Genomic DNA, 19,079 nt, shown 5'->3' with positions numbered 1-19,079 from the left:
TGGTGTAATCAAACACTTCAATGCCTGCTACCCAATAAATAGTAATTTTTATTATTTTTCACTCTATTCTTCAACATACAACTGCTCACAATTCCCTCGATACAAATAGGACTTTGATTTTTAGCCTTTTGATTCATTTTGTTGTTCCAAATGCCGAAAATGCCATTCACCATATTATCTCCCCAAGCCTTTGGTTCTAAGTCTTATATGAGAGAGTGAATAAGCTTACCAGAAGGACTACTAAAATATCTGGGTTGAAAAATCTAGCTCTAAAACCAGTACAACCTTAATTAGGACACATCAAGCAAAGAAAACTATAGATTAATATCCTTGATGAACATAGATGCAAAAATCCATAATAAAATATTTGCTAATTGTATTCAACAACACACTAAGGAGATTGTACATCATGATCAAGTTGGTTTCACTCCAGGGATGCAAGGATGGTTCAACTTATACAAATCAATTAATGTAATTCATCACATAAATCATTGCACAATGATTTTCTCAATAGGACTCCTGAAACCCAGGAAATAATACTAACAATTAGTAAACTGATGGTGTCATATTAAAAAAGCTTCTGCATAGCAACGGAAACAATTAAAAATGGGAAGAGAGAACTTACAGAATGGGAGACAATCTAAACAGAGGATTTATGTCCAGAAATATACAAAGAACCCAACAAACTTAACACCATAATAATAATAATAATAATAATCCAATTAATAAATGGGTAAATGAACTTAACAGGTGCTTCTCAAACGAAGAAATACAAATATATGAAAAATGTTCAAGATCTTTAGCCATTAGGGAAATGCAAATAAAAACTACATTTAGATTTCATCTCATTCCAGTTAGAATAGCAACCATCAGAAATACAAATAATAACAGCTTGGAAGTTGTGAGGCAGGAGGATTACAAGCTCAAAACCAACCTTAACAACTTAGCCAGATCCTGTCTCAATTAAAAAAGGGGAGAGGGGGGTGTTGCTAGAGATAATGCTCAGTGGTTAAGTGCCACTGGTTCAGTCCTTGGTATAAAAAAAAAAAATACAAGTAATAGTAAGTGCTGGTGAGGATGTAGTAGAAAAGGAATACTTTTGCACTGTTGGTGAGATTGTAAATTAGTACAATCACTATGAAGATCAATATGGAGTTTTCTCTAAAGACTAGGAATGGAACCACCATAAGACCCAGCTATACCATTCCTGGATATTTATTCAAAAGAATTATATAGCAATACATGCATACTCATGTTTATAACAGCACAATTTATAATAACCAAATTATAAACCAGCCTAGGTGTCCATCAACAGATGAACAGATAAAGAGAATGTGACATACATACACAATGTAGTTTTATTCAGTTATAAATAACAAAATCATATCATTTGCAGAAAAAAAAATTGGTGGAACTGAAGAACATCATGTCGAGAGCAATAAACCAGACTCAGAAAGTCCATGGTCATATGTTTTTTCCTCATATATGGAAGCTAGAAAGAAAAAAAGAGGGAAAAGGTATATTTGTGGAGTGGATCTAATGAAATTAAAAGAGACCAGTAGAGTACAGAGCCATAGAGGAGAGGACAGAAAAGGGAAGTACTGGGAAATGAAATTGACCAAATTGTTATTTGCATGCACAAATATGTCACAATGAATCTCACTATCATGTATAACTATAATGCATCTTAAATTAAGAATTAATTTAAAATTTCGACTCTGCCATTTACTTTCTGCTCGATTTTGCTTAATTTGCGGTAATCTCTGTGTCACGATTTCCTCATAAAGAGAATAATAATAGTATCTATCTTATGGAGTTGCTGGAATACAGATTTAAAACAATTCAGGTGTAAAGCATTGAGAATATGCCTGACACAATGTAGATACTAGACAAATGTTACTGTTGTGGGTGTTAGATATCTGTCACCTTTTATCAGGAGATCAGGGGACTGTCCAATCTCTGGATCCACACTGCCTAGATCAAAATAAGCACTGCAATAAACTTGAAGACCCTAATGTACGAAAACAGGGGAAATGGGTTTCCACATGAGAATGGTGGGAGAGGCCAGTGGAAAAGCTTAGAGACCCGGTTGGGCCAAGGGCTGGAGCTCTGTGTGCAATGCGGAAGCCCCAGCGGCAGAGGGGTGCGGCTTCCTTTTCCCGGGCCTGGGGCCGCGATCAGGTGGAGTCCACAGGCGAGGAGTGGCCGGAGGAAGGGGTGCGGTCGCTGCCGGGAGCGCACGGAGCACCAGCGCGCGGGGCGCACACCTTCGCCGGCGAGGATCTGGGGTCACTGGCGTCTCCTTCTGCTGCGCTTTTCCGGTAAGTTAAGCCGCGAGCCTCTCCCGCCTACCCTCTCTAGCCACTTGGGGCGGTAGATGCGCCTGACCCACTAACCCCCGCGAGCACGGTCTTTGCGGGGCAGCGCTGTGCTAGCGTGGGCGCGGGGTACCGACCCCCTCACTGGCGCGGGCCTGGAGGGGCCTTAGTGGACACAAAGCTCATTTCCTGCATTGCAGAATCTAGGAAACTGAAGTCCCTGGGAACAAAAGTGTGATTCCCTGGGAGGATCACCCAGCTAGGGTCCTGGCAGGGCTCCAGCTAACACCTAGCTGTCTTGGCCCCCTGGAAAATTCACTTTTCACTGCATCTAGCAGCGCAAGGGGATCCAGTTAGACGTCTCTGCCTCCCTGTTCCTGGGGTCTTGGGAACCGAAAAAAAAAAAAAAAAAGAAAGAAAAGCTGGGAGTTATAGTGGTCCTCAGTGTCCAGGTGGGCTGACTCAGAGGAACCCACCCATCCTGTGAGCATGTTCTTCTCTTCACGTAGGCAATTTATTTTATTTTACTTAATTTTATTTTCTGAGGTGGGAGAGGTTGATTAGGACATTGGGCGTTGGAAGTTGGAGAAGTTTGCTTTCTCCTGAAAAGACTCACCGTTTTCTTTGATTGCAACAGAATCCCGATTCATTAAACATGAATCATTCCCTTTGGCATGTGGGCACTTGATTGCAGATGACCAAATATAGGAAATTGTAGTTTCCACTGGGGCTGCAAGTTCTGGGGAGCTGGAGGCCCCTCTGGCTGCTGATAAGAAGTCACACAGATCAGGCTAACTTCTTTCCAAGGATTTATGTTCAACACAGATAACAGGTTTCGCCCTTTGAAAGAACTCAGTTGCTACTTTTTTCATTGACATCTTAAATGTAACTAATGAAAACGTTATTCCGTGAAGATATTGCCACTAGTTTCATGAAGGCAGAATCTTCAGACAGAAAAGAGAATTTAAACTGTAAAGAAAACCAAATCCTTGTTTTCAGAGTTGTTTGGTTATGTGGAGAAATCTATTTAGAAATAAGGATCAAGGAAGAAGTAAAAGGAAATTATGTAACCACTGTAATGCTCTTCAGGAAGGACATGTTTTAAAATTCTATTGCTTAGGTCATTTGGCCTCTACAGTGGAGTAATTCTTCTTAAAAGGTAAATGATAGATCAGTAATACTTCTTAATTATTTATACATTACACTAGATCAACAAATACTGAGTGTCAGTTTGGGCCAGGTATGGTCAGGCACCTTAGTAAGTCAAGAAGTGGGTCATCAAGTTCATACCTTTGAGTCTCTCTCCAATTAGTAGAGTCTACTCACAAGCTGTGACTGTGGAACACTTTCATAACTGTCTGTGCCGCCTGCTTCTTCACATACAAAATGAAGGTGTTATTACTGATATCTAATGCACTACATTGTTATGAGGCTTGTATTAAGTCATTCATTAATTCAGTAAATATTTTTTCAGTGCCTACTATGCTTTAGTGAACAGACATCCCCAGCCTTGTGGAATTGACCTCATAGTACTTTTTGCATGACCTGCCCCATAGTGAGAACACAAGACCCCATTCAACATTATCATACATATCATCTCATTCAATGCTAGCAATAGCCCTCTCCTCTTCTTACAGATGAGGAAACTGAGGCTCAAAGAAATTGTATCAAAACTACAACTAATAGCATCTTATATCCATTATATACTACATAGGGAGAAATGTGGGTTAGACTCTAACTAGAGCCCCAACTGCTAGGCTACTGAGAGCCTGAGAAACCCAGGCCTAAATATTTCCAGGGATTCTTGTTGTGATTTCCTGTTGAACTTTGCTTTGGGGCTATAGTTGAATTTTTAGATTATTTTGCTCCCAGGATGGGCGGGAGCAAATTGTGTTTCTAAATCAATCCTGGACACTTGCCAATGAATAAAGTCTACTTATAGAAAGTGTGCTCTGGTTCCCAATGAAAGAACTGCCCCTTTCACCTCTGCACCTACCAGGGACTGGCCTGGTCTTCTCAAAGAGCAGATGTGTCTGTTTATAACAGGCATTAGGCTTGGAGGCTTGCAAAGGATGCATGAGGTTCCATAATGAAGCACAAGGAAGCTAACTGAAGCCATCTGGAATTTGTGTTGGTTTAGTGTGGAAGAGCAGTTTCCTGTGTTTTCTTTTTTCCTCCCTCCTTTTTTTCTTTTCTTTTTCTCCCCTGTGATGGCAGTCTGTCCTGATTAAAAGAGAGCAGTAGACATAGTTCCAGTTGATTTCTTTGAGAAGGAATTTGCTGTTATGCAGGTTGTTCTCAAGCACCTGGGTCCAAGCCTTTCTTCTGCCTCAGTCTCCAGAGTAGTTGGGACTGCAGGTGCATTCCAGCACACCCAGCTCACACCCAGCTACTAGAATTTAAATAAGTAAAAAATAGGCTTTCTAGGAAGCGTGTCTGTAACCTCTCAAGTGTGGAGATTTCTTTCTCCTTTATAGAGTCTTCAAAGATCTAGCACAGTGCCTCGGATATAGAAGGTGTCCAGTAATTATTTGTTTAGCAAATGGGATTACTCTTCCTGAGAAGGCTTTTTCTTTGAATGTTGACTTCTGTTTTCTAGATTAAAGATTAAGAGTTGGACTGAGATGATTGCATTCTGAATCACAGATTTATACAATTTAGTGATCTTTTTTCTTTTAATAGATTAGTGTGATCTCAACTCAAGGAAAAGGATACCATGGCATCTATCTGGGTAAGTAAAATTCAAGCCTTCACAACACAGTAACTTATCCAAGTGAAATCAAAATACACGAAGTCAAAATATTGAGAAAAATTTTTGAAAATTGATAAAAATTCCACTTAAAAAAAGGCAAAAAAGCTAAAGGATATCTAAAACTAAAATATTATGATATTTTATAAAGTTACATGGTTAAAATAATTTGTGATGACACCAAAGCAGAGAGGTAAAAAAACAGAATAAATTTACTATATATTTATTATATAAATTTATTTAATGTTACTTTTATTCATGTCAGTGAGAAAAATATGGCTTTTTCATTAAATAAAGTTAGCAAAATTTCTGTTTGGTGATAAAGTAAGTCTGTATGTATTCCTTCTCCCTTTTTACAGTAAAATAAATATCAGATGAATAAAATATATAAATGAAGAAAATAAAATATGGGTAGATTTAAAAAATAATCTTGGAGTAGAGAAGGCATTTACAACCATGACCCCGAACTAAAAGCCTAAAAGAAAAATATTGATCTATTTACATATAAATTTATAATGGTGACAGTAAACAACCTTGTTAGTAGAATCAGAACACAGCCTACGGAGAAAATATATTTTCAGCATATCAAACATAAGACTTATATCTTTGACACACAAGTAACTTGAATAAATCAATTTAAAAAAGGAACTTGATGGAAAAATTTCTAAGGGACATAACTAGGAAATGGAAAGTATTATAAATATCCAACAAATACATTAAAAGATGTTGCACCTCACTAAGAAAGAAATGTAGATAACATAAGGAGAAAACATTTTCTATTTAAGGAATTAGTAAGGGTGAAAAAAAGCCATTACAACCTATATTGTAGACTGTGGGCAAGACAGACAGATTTGGTACAGGTTTAGGTGGTATTTTGTCAATCAATAGCTATCCATGTTTAAATGCACATGTTCTTTTTTAAGTTTTTTTTTTTTAGTTGTAGATGGATACAATATCTTTATTTGTTTTTATTTTTATTTGGTGCCAGGGATTGAACCCAGTGCCTCAAGCGGGCTAGGTAAGCGCTCTACCACTGAGCCACAACCTGGGCCCCTAAATGCACATGTTCTTTAACTCAGTAATTCCACTTCTAAGTTACAGATACACTTCTGAAGAAAGTGATACATTCTGAGACGTATCATATAGATAAACTTACATACGCTTGTGTCCAACTACAACTAAAAAAAATATTTTAAGAAATTGGCATAAATGGCCATTTGTTTGTATAAATTAGTAAATTGTAAAGTATGGCTTATAGCATTTATATATGATCATTAAAAAGAAGGAAGAAAAGGCAGTCAGTTCTATGTGTATTATTTTACAAAATTGGAAAAGAATATATTAATTAAAAATAAATCAAATTACAGAATGGTGTGTATAGAGCAATTATGTTTGAAAGAAAGGAAAAAGATCTAGATATAGACTATTACATGAATACTTTCTAGAAATGTGGGAGTTTGAGCAAGGATGCTTTTACTTTTCATAGTATCACCTTCTGTGCTCTTCAATTTGTTTCTTTAAACTATGAACATATATTTTATCAGTAAGGAATGGAAGAAGTTTAAAGTAAAGCATGAAAGCTATGACCAGCCCTTCGCCTGGCATGGAGAGGAGGATGTGCTGATGCAAGGCTTCACTTGGCCCCACATTATTCTCATACCACTGAACAGGAAGCTAATCCTGCCTCTTTCCAGATCTGATATCTGTTGTTTTTATTGACTGCTAGCAGAATCAGATGAAAATAAAGCATCTCTCCAAAATGCTAGCCCTTGTGCATTAGTTAGTAGACACAGAATTGGTTGGTCAGGCTCTCCAGCTGACACCTTTGAAGGGCTGGGAGAGACTCAGGTGAGTATGAATGTATTAGTTTCCTGTTGCAGCCATAACAAGTTACCACAAATTTAGCAGTTTAAAGCAATATCTCATAGTTTTATATGTTAAAAGCTTGAAATGGGTCTCATGGCACTAAAATCAAGATATTGGCAAGGTACATTCCACTCTGGAGATTTCGAGAAGAATCCTCCTCTCAGCTCACTTAAGTTCTTGCAGAGTTTGGTTCCTTACAGTTGTAGGTCTCTGCTAAGGTCTCTGCTGACCCCAGCAGGGTCTGCCTGTAGCTCCTAGAGGCCTCTGCTCACTCTTTGCATTTGGCCTCTGTAGCTCAGCACCAGCTTTGGTACATTGAATCCTTCTGGCACCTGGAACCTCTTTGGCTTTATTTTCTGGGGCATCTTTCCTGTCTTCCTCTTCTTCCTTCAGCTCAAGACAGTTCTCTGCTTTTAAAGGTGCATCTGCTTTTAAGGGTGCAGATAATTCAGGATAATCTCCCTATTTAAAGATATGGAACCTTAATTACATCTGCAAAGCCCCTTTTGTCATGTGACTGAACCCATTCACCATGTCCAGTGATTCCTGTGGACATATTTTAAGAGAGGGACATTGTTGTGATTACCATAGGGGTTGGGAGTCTGGCTGCATTAGGAAATGGGAGCATTTGGTTTCAAGCAGAGAGCAGGCCAGTAAGGGGAAGCTATGTGGAGACAAGAGGGAAGTGAAGAAAGAGGCCCTAGCAAGAGGGACTTATACTGCCTCCTTTTTTCTTTTTTACTTTTCTTCTTTTTCCAAATTAAAGAATTAATATTTGAGTGAGATCTCAGAGAACAGAGATTAAGAACCCAACTGCTCCGGAAAACAACATGGAAACTCCTCAAAAAATTAAATATAAAATTGTTCAAATATAACTGAACAATCCCACTTCTGGGTATATATCCAAAAGAATGAGAGCAGAGTCTTGAGATATTTGTATACCATGCTCATTACAGTGCTTCACTGTAGCCAATGTCAATTGACAGATGAATAGTGCTATGTACACAGAATGGAGTATCATGTAACCTTCATAAGGAAGGAAATCTTGTCCCATGGTAAGATGGATGAGCCTCAAGCATGATACGTTAAGTGAAAAAAAACAGTAATAAAAACACAAATATTGGGTGATTCCATTTATACAAGACATCTAAAGTACACAAATTCTTAGAATCAGAAAGCAGGATGGTGGTTGTCAGGGGTAAAGAGGAAAAGGGGGAATTGTGTTTTAGTCCCTATAGAGTTTCAGTTCTGCAAGATAAAAACATTTTGGTAATCTTTTGAAAACAGTGCAAATATTCTGATCATTGTTCAACCACGCACTTGAAAATGGTAAATTCAGATTTACAACTGTAACTGCTCTTATCACAAAGTTCTGTTCTGGAGCAAGGGCTCACTGCCTGATGCACACAGAAGTCACTGCTATGGCTCAGGATTTGGAAAAACAAAAGAAGTTTATGTTTCAGTCAACTGGCAAGGAGGTCAGGAGCTAAACAGGGTTTCAAATCTGCCGCAGAGTGGGGGAGTTTACAGGAAGAAGAGGGGATTGTTGATTGGGTGGCGAGAAAGGGGCGTTGTAAGGATCGCTCACAGGCACATAGTCAGTCCTCATGCCTCTTCGTAGATCTGGTGTTTCTTTTCCTGGGGGAACTATGTTCTGTGCAGGACATTTTAGGCTTGTGACATCCAAAGGTCACTGACTGGAGAAGCTGGCTTCTTCTGCGCATGTCCATCCTTGAAAAGTCAGTTCCAAACCCTCCTTAAGTGGATTCTGCAGGCTTTTCCTGAAAGACAACTTAAGCACTTTGTTATTCAAAGAATTTATGTCCAAGTGTGTCCAGGCTCAGTTGATTTCAGCGGATCTAGGAGTACTGTAATGCTACCATTGTTTTACATACACAAACAATCTCTGTTACATCAGTATTTCCTTTGTTTTGAAGTTTTAAATATCTCTGTTCAGTCCTGTGTTCTACTCCTTTACCCTTGATGAAAGGGTCTCATATTTTATTGGTCTCTACTCCTTGAACTCAGGGTTCTTTGTCATTAGGTCCCTAGCAAGCACTCAGAAAGCTCACAAATTAGAATATCTCAGGACATGACTTTTTATTAAGATACAAAAGCAATATATTTTTTCCTATGCGTGCTCCCTATAATGCTTTCTCTGAGCTTTTTCCTCGTTGGTCAATTCCTAACTTGCTTTTTAAATTATATTCCTATTTTGTTTAAACTCTCAATTTAGAATTTTTGTATGCTATTAGAATGTTTCCAGATGAACCCATAATCAATGTCAACAACATGAATTGTTATTAACATTCTAACTTGTTATACATCCTTTTTTCCCTGTTCTAAACTCCAGTTTACAAAAGGAGGAAAGGGAACATAGAGCCTCTTTGGAACCAAGGGATAAAAATATAATTTTACATAAATACAGTGCTTATGAACTGTGTCTTGAAGTTCATCCAAAGCATAGATAAACAATTAAAGCAGCAAGTACCTAGCGCAATAGGCTCTAGTGGGAGCAAAATAAAGATAGCTCCCCACAATCTCAATTTTACCTTTTACGGAGCCATACTTGATTAAAAAGCAAATGACCTAGTCTTTTGCCTCAGTTTTCTCATCTATAAATGGGCATAATAGTTGTGCCTACATCATCCAGTGCTTATAAGAATTAAACCATTTCCTATAAAATACATTAACAGTGCCTGCAATGGAGTAGACATTCGACAAATTTTAGTTGTTTTCATTATCATTTTAATATATCAATTTTGTTCTAAAAATCATATTCTCTGCTAATTAATAATCATAATGATTATTTATTATTTACTTAATAATTCTCTAAACTATCTTAATAAAAAAGCCTCTGCCTATTTTCCAATTTGATTTTATTTCAAATTAATATCATTTCTTCCTCATTGGAATGGTTCTCTGAAAGAGATGGCTTGTTCTCAAATAGATTCTTTCTGACTACTTCTAATTTTAGTATTTTATGGTATCTTAAATATATGTGTCTTTAAAGACATACAGTGCTCTGTTTCCAGTCCAATTCTAACACTTCCTGAAGTTAGCATCTGATTCCTTAGGTTTTGGAGCTCTGTCCTCCATGAGGTTGCTCTCACTTTAGATGTCAATTGCACCTTGGGTAACACCCAAACTTCAGACGGACTGGTTAGCCATAAATTTGGGTGTTTCCATGATCCCCTGAAATTCATAATTCACTCGTCTGACTCAGAGTTCTCATTGAAAACATGTGCTCATGATTGTAGATTTCTTATAAGGGATACACTCAGGGCAAGATCTGGAACAGTCCCGGCCTTAGAGCTTCCATGCTCTTCCCCGTGAAGTCAGGGCACATCACCTTCCCCGCACAACAGCGTTTTCACCAGTCAGGAAGCTCCCCTGGGCTCAGTGTCCAGGATCTTAATCAGGGCTCCACTATGTAAGCATGTTTGATTAAACCATTTATCACTTTACCGAGCTCAGCCCTCCTTTCTTCTCCAAGGTCGGTCTGATCCCAAACTCCAACCCTATAATCACGTTTGGTCTCTCAGGTGACCAGCTCTCATCCTGGGTCTATCTAAGGGCCTGCTGGGTGTCACCTCAGTAGCGTAGAAAAACCACTCACATTACTAGAAAATTACAAGGGTTTTTGAACCTCTTTGCCACAAACCAGGCAAATATCATATTATATAAGTTAATTATTATTGTTATATATCATTATGTATTATAAGATATCATAATTAGCTTTAAGTATTCTATTTTATCAATTACTATTAACATAATATTTCTTATTATACTGTACATAGGTGACTCACATTAAAGCACAGTTTCCAAAACATCATATTTCTTTATTAAAATTATATCAAGACTAAAGACACTGGTTATCTTCATACTGATCAGAAGCTTTATTTGTTAGTTATATCTGTAATGATGAGGACAAATGGGAAGTGAACTTATGTTTTATAATAAATAAAGACAGAATCATTCAAAAACATGGCATTCATGTAGACAAAACAAATAAGGATCTTCATGGTAGAAAAGTTGAGGAAGGCTGATGGACAGGAAAATGGAACCCAGAAGGATGTGTTCGTGGTGAGAGTCCGGCCTCCCTCCCCACCTGACCCTTCCTTTCTTTTCTGGGAAGAACATTGATGTGGTTGAACACATGAGGACCCAGTGGTCTCACTTCCAGGGTTAACTCAGTGGTGGGGCTCTCAGGAAGGGTGTAGTGTACTAAGATGAAAGAATTTGGGAAGGTAATACCTTTCAAATTCTGTCCCATGGAGGCCACCAGCTTTGGACATTTGCATGCTATTGCTCGTGGGTTCAAGGAGTTTTGAGAGCCCTGTTCAATTGCATATTTCTGGACCTCTCACTACACCTTTCTTTCCTGGTGGGCTTGCTCTTCATGACCGTGCAGATTTAAAACAAATGTGAGGAGAACACTTGTGTGCCCACGTGGAGCCAGCTGGATTCCTCCTCTGGCCCAGCTCCCATCTACCACCTGGAAGAGCTGGCTTTGATGCTATTTTCTTTGAAATGGACTTTTCTTATCCCGGGCAGAACAGGTCTTTTTCCTGGTTAGGTACTTTTCAACATGATTGCAATTTCCTCTCTTCGTTTTAAACCACATTCCCTGAGGCTTCTTTAGGTAAATATTGGCACAGTGACTGATGGCCCTCTGGAGGAAGTCAATGAAAAACAGGTTAGACCTGGGTTCCACATCTAAACAGCAAAGCTTTGTTTCAGGATGAAGCCTGGAAAGAGATACTCTAAAATCTGAGGGAGGAGAGTGAGGCTCCCTAGGAATGAATGGAATGAACAGGAAGGAGCTGTTCTTTGCCACTCCCTGATCTGAGTCCTGCTATGAAGGAGGGAGGGTTCCTCTTCCATATTTAATCATGATGAAAGTATAAATTCTGAATCTAATGAGTACCCAGGAATAAATCCGGTAAATCAGGCTAAGAGGAAAAGAAAAAGTTTTAAATTGGAGAGGAAGGAATGTGAAAAGGAGAAGGTATGATTTGATTCTCTTGAAAGTATATTGTTTGGTGGATACAAAGCTGTTAGTATTTTAGAGTACCGCATCATAGGATTAATACACAGGCCTTACATGATTGAAAGAGAATAAATCAAAAGGGCAGAAAATTCTCAAGTCTGTCTGGTCCTCCCTTATCAGATCTTGGCTCCTTTTGTTTTACTCTGTGTTTGATTAAATTTATTGCACAGGTTCTAGAGGCATGTTTAAATAGGAGTAGTGACAGCTCCATGTGAACAGAGATTAGAAAAGGTGAAACCAGGCACAGTGGCACATATCTGTAATCCCAGAAACTCGGGAGGCTGAGGCAGGAGGATCGAAAGTTCAAGGCCAGTGTCAACAACTCAGTAAAACCTTAAGCAGCTTAGTGAGACCTAGACTCAAAAACTTAATTTTTTTTTAAAAAGGACTAAATATATATAGTTATAGTCAGTGGTAAAACTCCTTTGGGTTAAATCCCTGGTATGTATAAAAATAAATAAATAAAAATGCATCTGTAAGATTTTGACATGTGACATGAAGCTCTGAAAATCTGGTTGTGTTGAAAGACCTAAGTAATCTCATTCTGGTTGGGACCTCATTTTGCTCTGAAACTTAACCTCTGACCTACTGTAGTCCTAAAGTCAGGAAAATACTACAGAAAAGCTCTGTGGAAACAGTTCTCAGAAGCAGATGGTGATCACCTAAAATAGGCCAAGATAACCCTATTAGATGGCCCCCACCTAGCTGTGGTGACCAGTATCTAAACTAGAAGCCCTGCAGTTTGGCACATACCCCCCTTTAAACCAATCAATTTTAAATGTGTCAACCCCTTGAACTAACCAATAATTCTTTCCAGATTCTTTCCCGCTACTTGATACTCTAATCATGTTTCAGAGTTGTTATTTGATTTTCCCGCGCGGTGTGTGATGATTTGCTAAGAGATGCTATGATGTATGTGGGGGTCCCTGCCTTCTCCAAAGAATGTATAAAACTGCTGCAAACCCTGAGCTCTTAGCATCACTTGTTGCTGTGTGTGAGCTCACGGAGGACCGAGCTAGCTTGCAATAAACACCTCTTTGCTGTTTACATCGATCTTGGTCTCTGGTGGTCTTTTGTGGGTCCCGAATTCGAGTATAACAGTGTCATTTGAGAACTGTCAAAAGAAGCAAGATCTAGACAAGAAAATATGTTTTATTCACTTATTCATTCAACTGATTTTTACTAAACAACTCCTATATGCTAGACTAGGCTCTGGTGATACAGTGGAGAAAGAAATTTAAAAACCATGGAACTTACATTTTATTATCGAAAGCAGAAATAAACAAAGAAATGTATGATATAGCAAATCAGTTTTAAGTGTTTTGGGGGAAAACAAAGATGAGCAGGGGCGAAGGAGTGAGCTTAGGAAGAGCACCCCTGCAGGTGCTGGTGTAAACAGCAGGTGTCAAGCTCTGAGGCAGACTGGTGAGGTGTATTCGAGAGTTGCCAGAAAATCCTCAAGAAGTGAGAGAAGAGGGCAAGATTAGCGTGAGATTTGGGGAGATGTCACCATTCTCTTTTATGATGCTTTAGGATTCTCCAAGGGCCAGAAAGAACTCCAGTAGTCTTCTTGTGAACTGTTCAAGGAATTTCCTTGTCTGGATTTACTTTATATTAGGAAGAACTTTTAAATCTGGGGCAATATGTTAGGATGTTCATTTCCAAAACATATTTATAAATAACCCATAAAATAATGCATTTTTTTTGCCATCATGCTGTGTAAACAGCAGTGACTCTAGCTGTTTATGCAAAAAAAGTATTCCTTTCCAGAACATTACAAACAGTAGCTGTCCCTGATCTTGTCCCCTCGGGGGTAGACTCCTTTCCCTGTAGGAGTGAGGTGGTGGTTACAGAGTGAATTTTATCACTGCAGTCCCCAAATCCTGTAATGCAATGCTATGGTCTGAATGTTGAAATCCTGACTTCCAGGGTGATGGTATTGGGATATGGGAGGTAAGTAGGGCATGAGAGTGTTATGCTAGAATTCGAGACCCCCAAAAGACCACCAGAGACCAGTATTGATGTAAGCAGCAAAGAGGTGTTTATTGCGAGCTAGCTCAATACTCTGTACCTGCATGCGCGTGCGCACACACAGCATGGTGACCGCACAGCACGGTGACCGAGAGACCCCAAGCCCAGGGTTTGCAGCAGTTTTATACACTCTTTGGGGAAGGCAGGGACTTCACATACATCATAGCATCTCTTAGCAAATCATCACACACCGTGAGGAAATCATAAAACAACTCTAAAACTTCATTAGCACATTCACTGGCGGGAACAAGTTGGGGAGGGGTGATTGGTTACTACAAGAGGGATTCATCTGAACTGATTGGTTTAAGCCAAGAGGGGTGTACGTGCTGAACTACAGGGTTTCCCAACATGTTATCAACCACCATAAACTACTGGGAGGTCATCTGGCATCCCAGGTATTTCCCTGTCTCATGCTGATTGGTGGCTGCTAGGAGGTTGCTATGGGTCCATACCTAGCCTGACTGAGTCAGAAACACCAGGCCCAGCAGATCTCTCCTGTTATTTGTAGATAAACAACTCAGCAGGGTGGGTATGGGCCTAGGAGTGCTCTGTAGGTCTTTCGAAGGACAAAGGTCAGCCCCCTTCCTTGGACAGGCTTTGCTCTGAGGTAGAGGCTGGCTTTTCAAGAGCAGAGCCCTCGTGAATGGGATTATAAAGGACACCAGAAAAGCTGGTTAGTTCCTTCTACCATGTGAGGACACAGCAAGCAGGCACCATCCATGAATTAGAAACTGGGTCCTGACCAGACACCAAATCTGCTGGTGCCTTGATTTTGAATTTTCTAGCCTCTAGAACTATGAGGAATACATATCTGTTGTTTACAAGCCATTCTGTCTATGGTATTTTATTTTAGCAGCCTGGATTAAGACAGCCAGCCTCGGTCCTCCAGCCAAGGACCATTTAGGATATGGATGATGCCAGGTTGCCGTTTCTGTGAGCCAAAATCCCTGCGTCTTCCACAGTTAGGTTGTAGGTCTCCTGGACGGAGGCATCTTCTCCAGAAGATGAAGTTAGATCTACACAGAGCTGAGGATATGACCAGAATAGCCACATTAGTCTCAACTCTCTGTGGCTTTTGGCTACAAGGAGAATTTGGTCAAGAATTCTTAATTAAAGTTAAATATGAAATTTTAATTTTGAAACAAAAGTTTAATCCTTAGATGCTGGTGCTGGATGACTCAAAAGAAGATAACTATAAAACATAAGCTGCTTCAAACAAATAATGAAAATTATTCTGAGAAAGATTTTTGTATTGATGAAGTCCTTCTGGGGCACCTGATGTTTTAAGCTCTATCCAGAAAGTTGGGACTGCTGCATTTGCCACACCACCCTGAGTGCTTGGAGAGACAGGGAGGGGAATGAAGTAGAGTCACTGAATACCTTGGTACACTAGGCACCACCAGCTTCTAGAACATCTCCCAAGTCTCCCAAGACTTGGTTTGATTTCTGTATCATTGATGTGATTGAAAGAAACCACTTCATCAGGCAGCCAATTATCTAGTGTAGACCTTGGAGAAATTCCACACTTAGGGATGTCATTATCTTGAATCTATTCTCTCAACAGTTGTTTTTAAGCCTCTATCTGGAGGTTAAGGACTGGACTAGAATCTGTTTTATGTAGTGGTGAGTGAAACCAAATATCTATGCCCTCTGGAACTTTGTTTTAGAGGGGGTAGAGACAGAAATGAACACAGAGAAATGACTGAATGCTGTGTGCCTTAAAGGGGAAATGGCTGCCAAGATGAAGAAGAAAGGAGAGGACCGTTCAGATCAAGTGCCCAGAAAGGTGTGTCAGAGAGGATGACCCTTACAGGGAGGGATGGGAGAGAAAGACCTTCCATGTAGAGTGGGAGGCATGAACAAAGGCCCTGAGGTAGGAAAGAGCTCACTGTGTACCTGCTGAAGTTTCAGAGAACTCAAGTGTGAAGGATGAAGGAGAGAGAGGCTCTAGATGAGGGCAACCAAAGAGTTTGGACCAACTGCTCATGGCTGTACGGACTGGAGCAAGGAGTTTGGACTTGATTCAGGCCCAGAGAAGGTTGTTAAGTAAGGGAATGACTAATCTGAACTCTTGTCTTTAACAGATCTTCAGCTGCTGTATGGGGACAGTTGGAGGTGAGCAATAGAGAGAAGTGAGAGGGAGACTACTGCAGATGGCCAGGAGTACAGAGACACCAGGGACAAAGAGGCAGGGGAGGAGTGCAGGCGAGATTCCCTTTCAAGAGAGTCTCTACAGGACTTGCTGATGGGCTGGACTTGGGGGGAAAGGGAGATGAAGGAACCGAAGGAGAAGCCAGGTCTGAGAAGCCAGGTCTCTGATGGTACCGTTTACAGGAATGAGGATGGTTGAGGAAGCAGAGCAAATTGCAAATGAGCAATAAGACTGGAGTCAGATTGCCTGGATTCAAATCCTGCTGTGCCACAAACTAGCTGTGTGACTTTGGGCAAGTTTCTTCACCCCTCTGTGTCTCTGTGTCCTCCCTGGCAAAATAGGGAAATCAATGGTACCTACCCCACAAAGTGACTTTGAGGATTAAATGAACAGGTAGATGCAAAGTACAGTGAGTACGGTCAGTGTCTCCTGTGGGAAGAAGGAGGTTGGGAAGAAGTAATGATAAGTAAGATTCCAAACTGACACATGGAGCTGACAGTGAATATGTAAAACCAGAGCCCAGATTTGAAGTCTGGGCTGGAGCTATATACAAATGGAGTTGTCAGCATACAGAGGAGAGAGTGGAAGAAATAACCACCAGCAGAATTTAAAAGTGACTTTGTACTTTAGAAAAGCCTGCTTGACAGTGCACACTGGCGTGGTAGGAAGAAACACAGGAGGTGAGACCCAGGAGCCTAAAGAAGGCAGGGGCCAGGCAGCTGAATGGAGGGACACGGGCTTCTGAGGGGTCACAACTTCTTCCTCTCATAATCCATGCTTCATGGAAAATGCATCCCAAACTGCTTGTTTGTCCCTGTCTTCTGCTTTCTGAGCCACATTCCGCTCCAGCCCACACCCTCCTCTGTTGTCACATTCCAATGCTCTTGCTCCAGAGATGCTCCTGATGAAATCACTGTATTTGTAAAAGAAAAGCTGGAGTGTATGAATATTTCTCGCTTGAGTGAGCACAGAACTGATTGCAAACTTCTCCTTCAGACCTCTAGTCACAGGACAAACAAGCCATGAGGTCAGCCTCGCTTCTATCAGGCCTCCCTGATGGCTGCCCCTCCCTCCTGCTGACCGAAGCACATTGGGCACTTGCTGCTGCTCTTTACTGCCCTCTGGGTGGCAGGGGTGGTAGGAGCAGTTTGCCCCTCACACTCCCTTGGTCCAGTGAGTGGTGCTGGTATGTGGGAGAAGGAAATGCCCCTGGTGTGTGTTCTGGTGGAACAGAATTGTTACCAGTCCTTTTCTCTGGTATTTTATCTGCTCTATTAGCTTTCTAGGGTTTCTGTGATGAAGTACCACAGACTGGTGGCTTCAAACAATAGAAAAATATTGTCTCATACTTCTGGAAGCTGGAAGTCCAAAATCAAGGGCCATCTTCCTTCCAAAACTTGCAGGATGGGCCTTCTCACCTCTTCCTAGCTTCCAATGGTTTGCTGGTGCAGGGGAGTAAAAATAACCTCCATATATTCATAGCTGGGACTGACCCCTGTTCCAAAACCCAGATTAACAAGAGAAAAGCAAATGAGCTTATTAACATGCATGTTTTGTCTATACATGAGAGACTCCTGGAGAGTGAATAGTTCCCAAAGACGTGCCTTTGATTTTCAGCTTCTATAGCATCTTCAAAGCATATGTAGCATTTACAAAGAGTAAATTTTTAGAGAAATGATAAGATGAAGGAAAAGGAAGGACTGTGAGTTTCTATAAGCAGCAATTTGAGGAGAAGGCAAATAACTGGCTGGTAATAGTTTGGAAAACTTGCTAATATAAATCCTCTGGTACCTCCAGGTTCCAGGCTGACCAGGGTCTCAAGCTGTTCTTTGACTTTTGTTCTCTGTGGTGAGAGCTTTTGTCTGTGTCAATCCATGTCCTGGTTTGGGCAACAGAGGGAGGGCAGAAGGCTGTACTGTGCTCTTTTCTTCTGAATTGTCCTCAGCTCATAACCCTTCATGTTTTAGGGAAACATATTCTGGTCTTCCACATGGGCAAACATTGGGCTCCTTGGAACTGCAGAAGGCTAGCCTCTACCTTCATTATCTTATCACATTCTCCCTGCATATTGGTCTGTACGAGATTGTCTTCTTATAAGGTCATCAGTCATATTGGATTAGGGGCCCACCCTACTGCAAAAAGACCTCATCTCAACAAATTACATCGGCAGTAACCTTGTAGCCACATAAGGTCCCATTCTGCGGTGCTGTTAGTTAGGACTTCACCATATCTCTTTTAGGAGGAAGCAGTTCAGCTCATACCACCTTCCTCACTTGACTGTATTTCATTTTGAGGTGTCTTACAGTAAATTTTCTTTGGTTTTGAAGACAACTTCTTGCTTGAAGAATTGAACAAGAACTCTTATATTTTCCAAGTTTTGATTGCTTTATTTTTGTCATCTATTCCACCTTGTATCATAAAATTTCACGACCCAACAGTACCCTGACATTGAGCAGAGAGTGGTCATTTCTCCCTGGCTCTTTGAGAACTCTGGAGTCCTGTAGTTTTATCAGAGATTTTGATTTGAAGCCGTAATTTTTGAATCTGGCCTTTATAGAGTTTTATAAAGTGGGGGTGATATGGTTTTTGCCTCACCTTCAAAATGTACCTTGCAGTTGCTGCTATTCTTGCTCTGGAGCATTTGGTTGTAAATATATTTTATGTCAACAGAGTTGGCACCTTCCATTTTTCTGTTTTATTCATTCTTCTGAATATAAATGTTTAACTTTTTTCAAACCCAGTACACATGGCATGAAGAAATGATACAACAATGTTTTGTAAGTCAAGGACAGATTGACCTCTTAGCAGCAGACAGTTCCCCGGGGCCAGTTTGAACACATCGATGGCTTTATGCCATCATGTTCTGTGGCTGACCTCCAACAGATAGTTTTAGAAGATCAGGGAAAGTTA

The 19,079-nt window shown here is 40.3% G+C and overlaps 1 protein-coding gene across 1 annotated transcript in view; it reads left to right on the top strand.

Moving 5' to 3' along the window:
* Positions 1 to 2,155: 2,155 nt before the first annotated feature.
* Positions 2,156 to 19,079, top strand: part of Anxa3 (annexin A3) — a 56,633-nt gene continuing 39,709 nt past the window's right edge. The window contains exons 1-2 of the mRNA XM_026403140.2: positions 2,156 to 2,321; positions 5,001 to 5,049. Coding sequence (XP_026258925.1) covers positions 5,035 to 5,049 — 15 coding nt within the window. The 5' untranslated portion in view covers positions 2,156 to 2,321; positions 5,001 to 5,034. The remainder of the gene's footprint in view (positions 2,322 to 5,000; positions 5,050 to 19,079) is intronic.

This window comes from Urocitellus parryii, chromosome 10 (genome assembly GCF_045843805.1).
Source record: "Urocitellus parryii isolate mUroPar1 chromosome 10, mUroPar1.hap1, whole genome shotgun sequence".
NCBI classification, from domain to species: Eukaryota; Metazoa; Chordata; class Mammalia; order Rodentia; family Sciuridae; genus Urocitellus; species Urocitellus parryii.
Note: the sequence above shows the minus strand (reverse complement) of the source record. Positions and strands in the feature narration are given on the sequence as shown.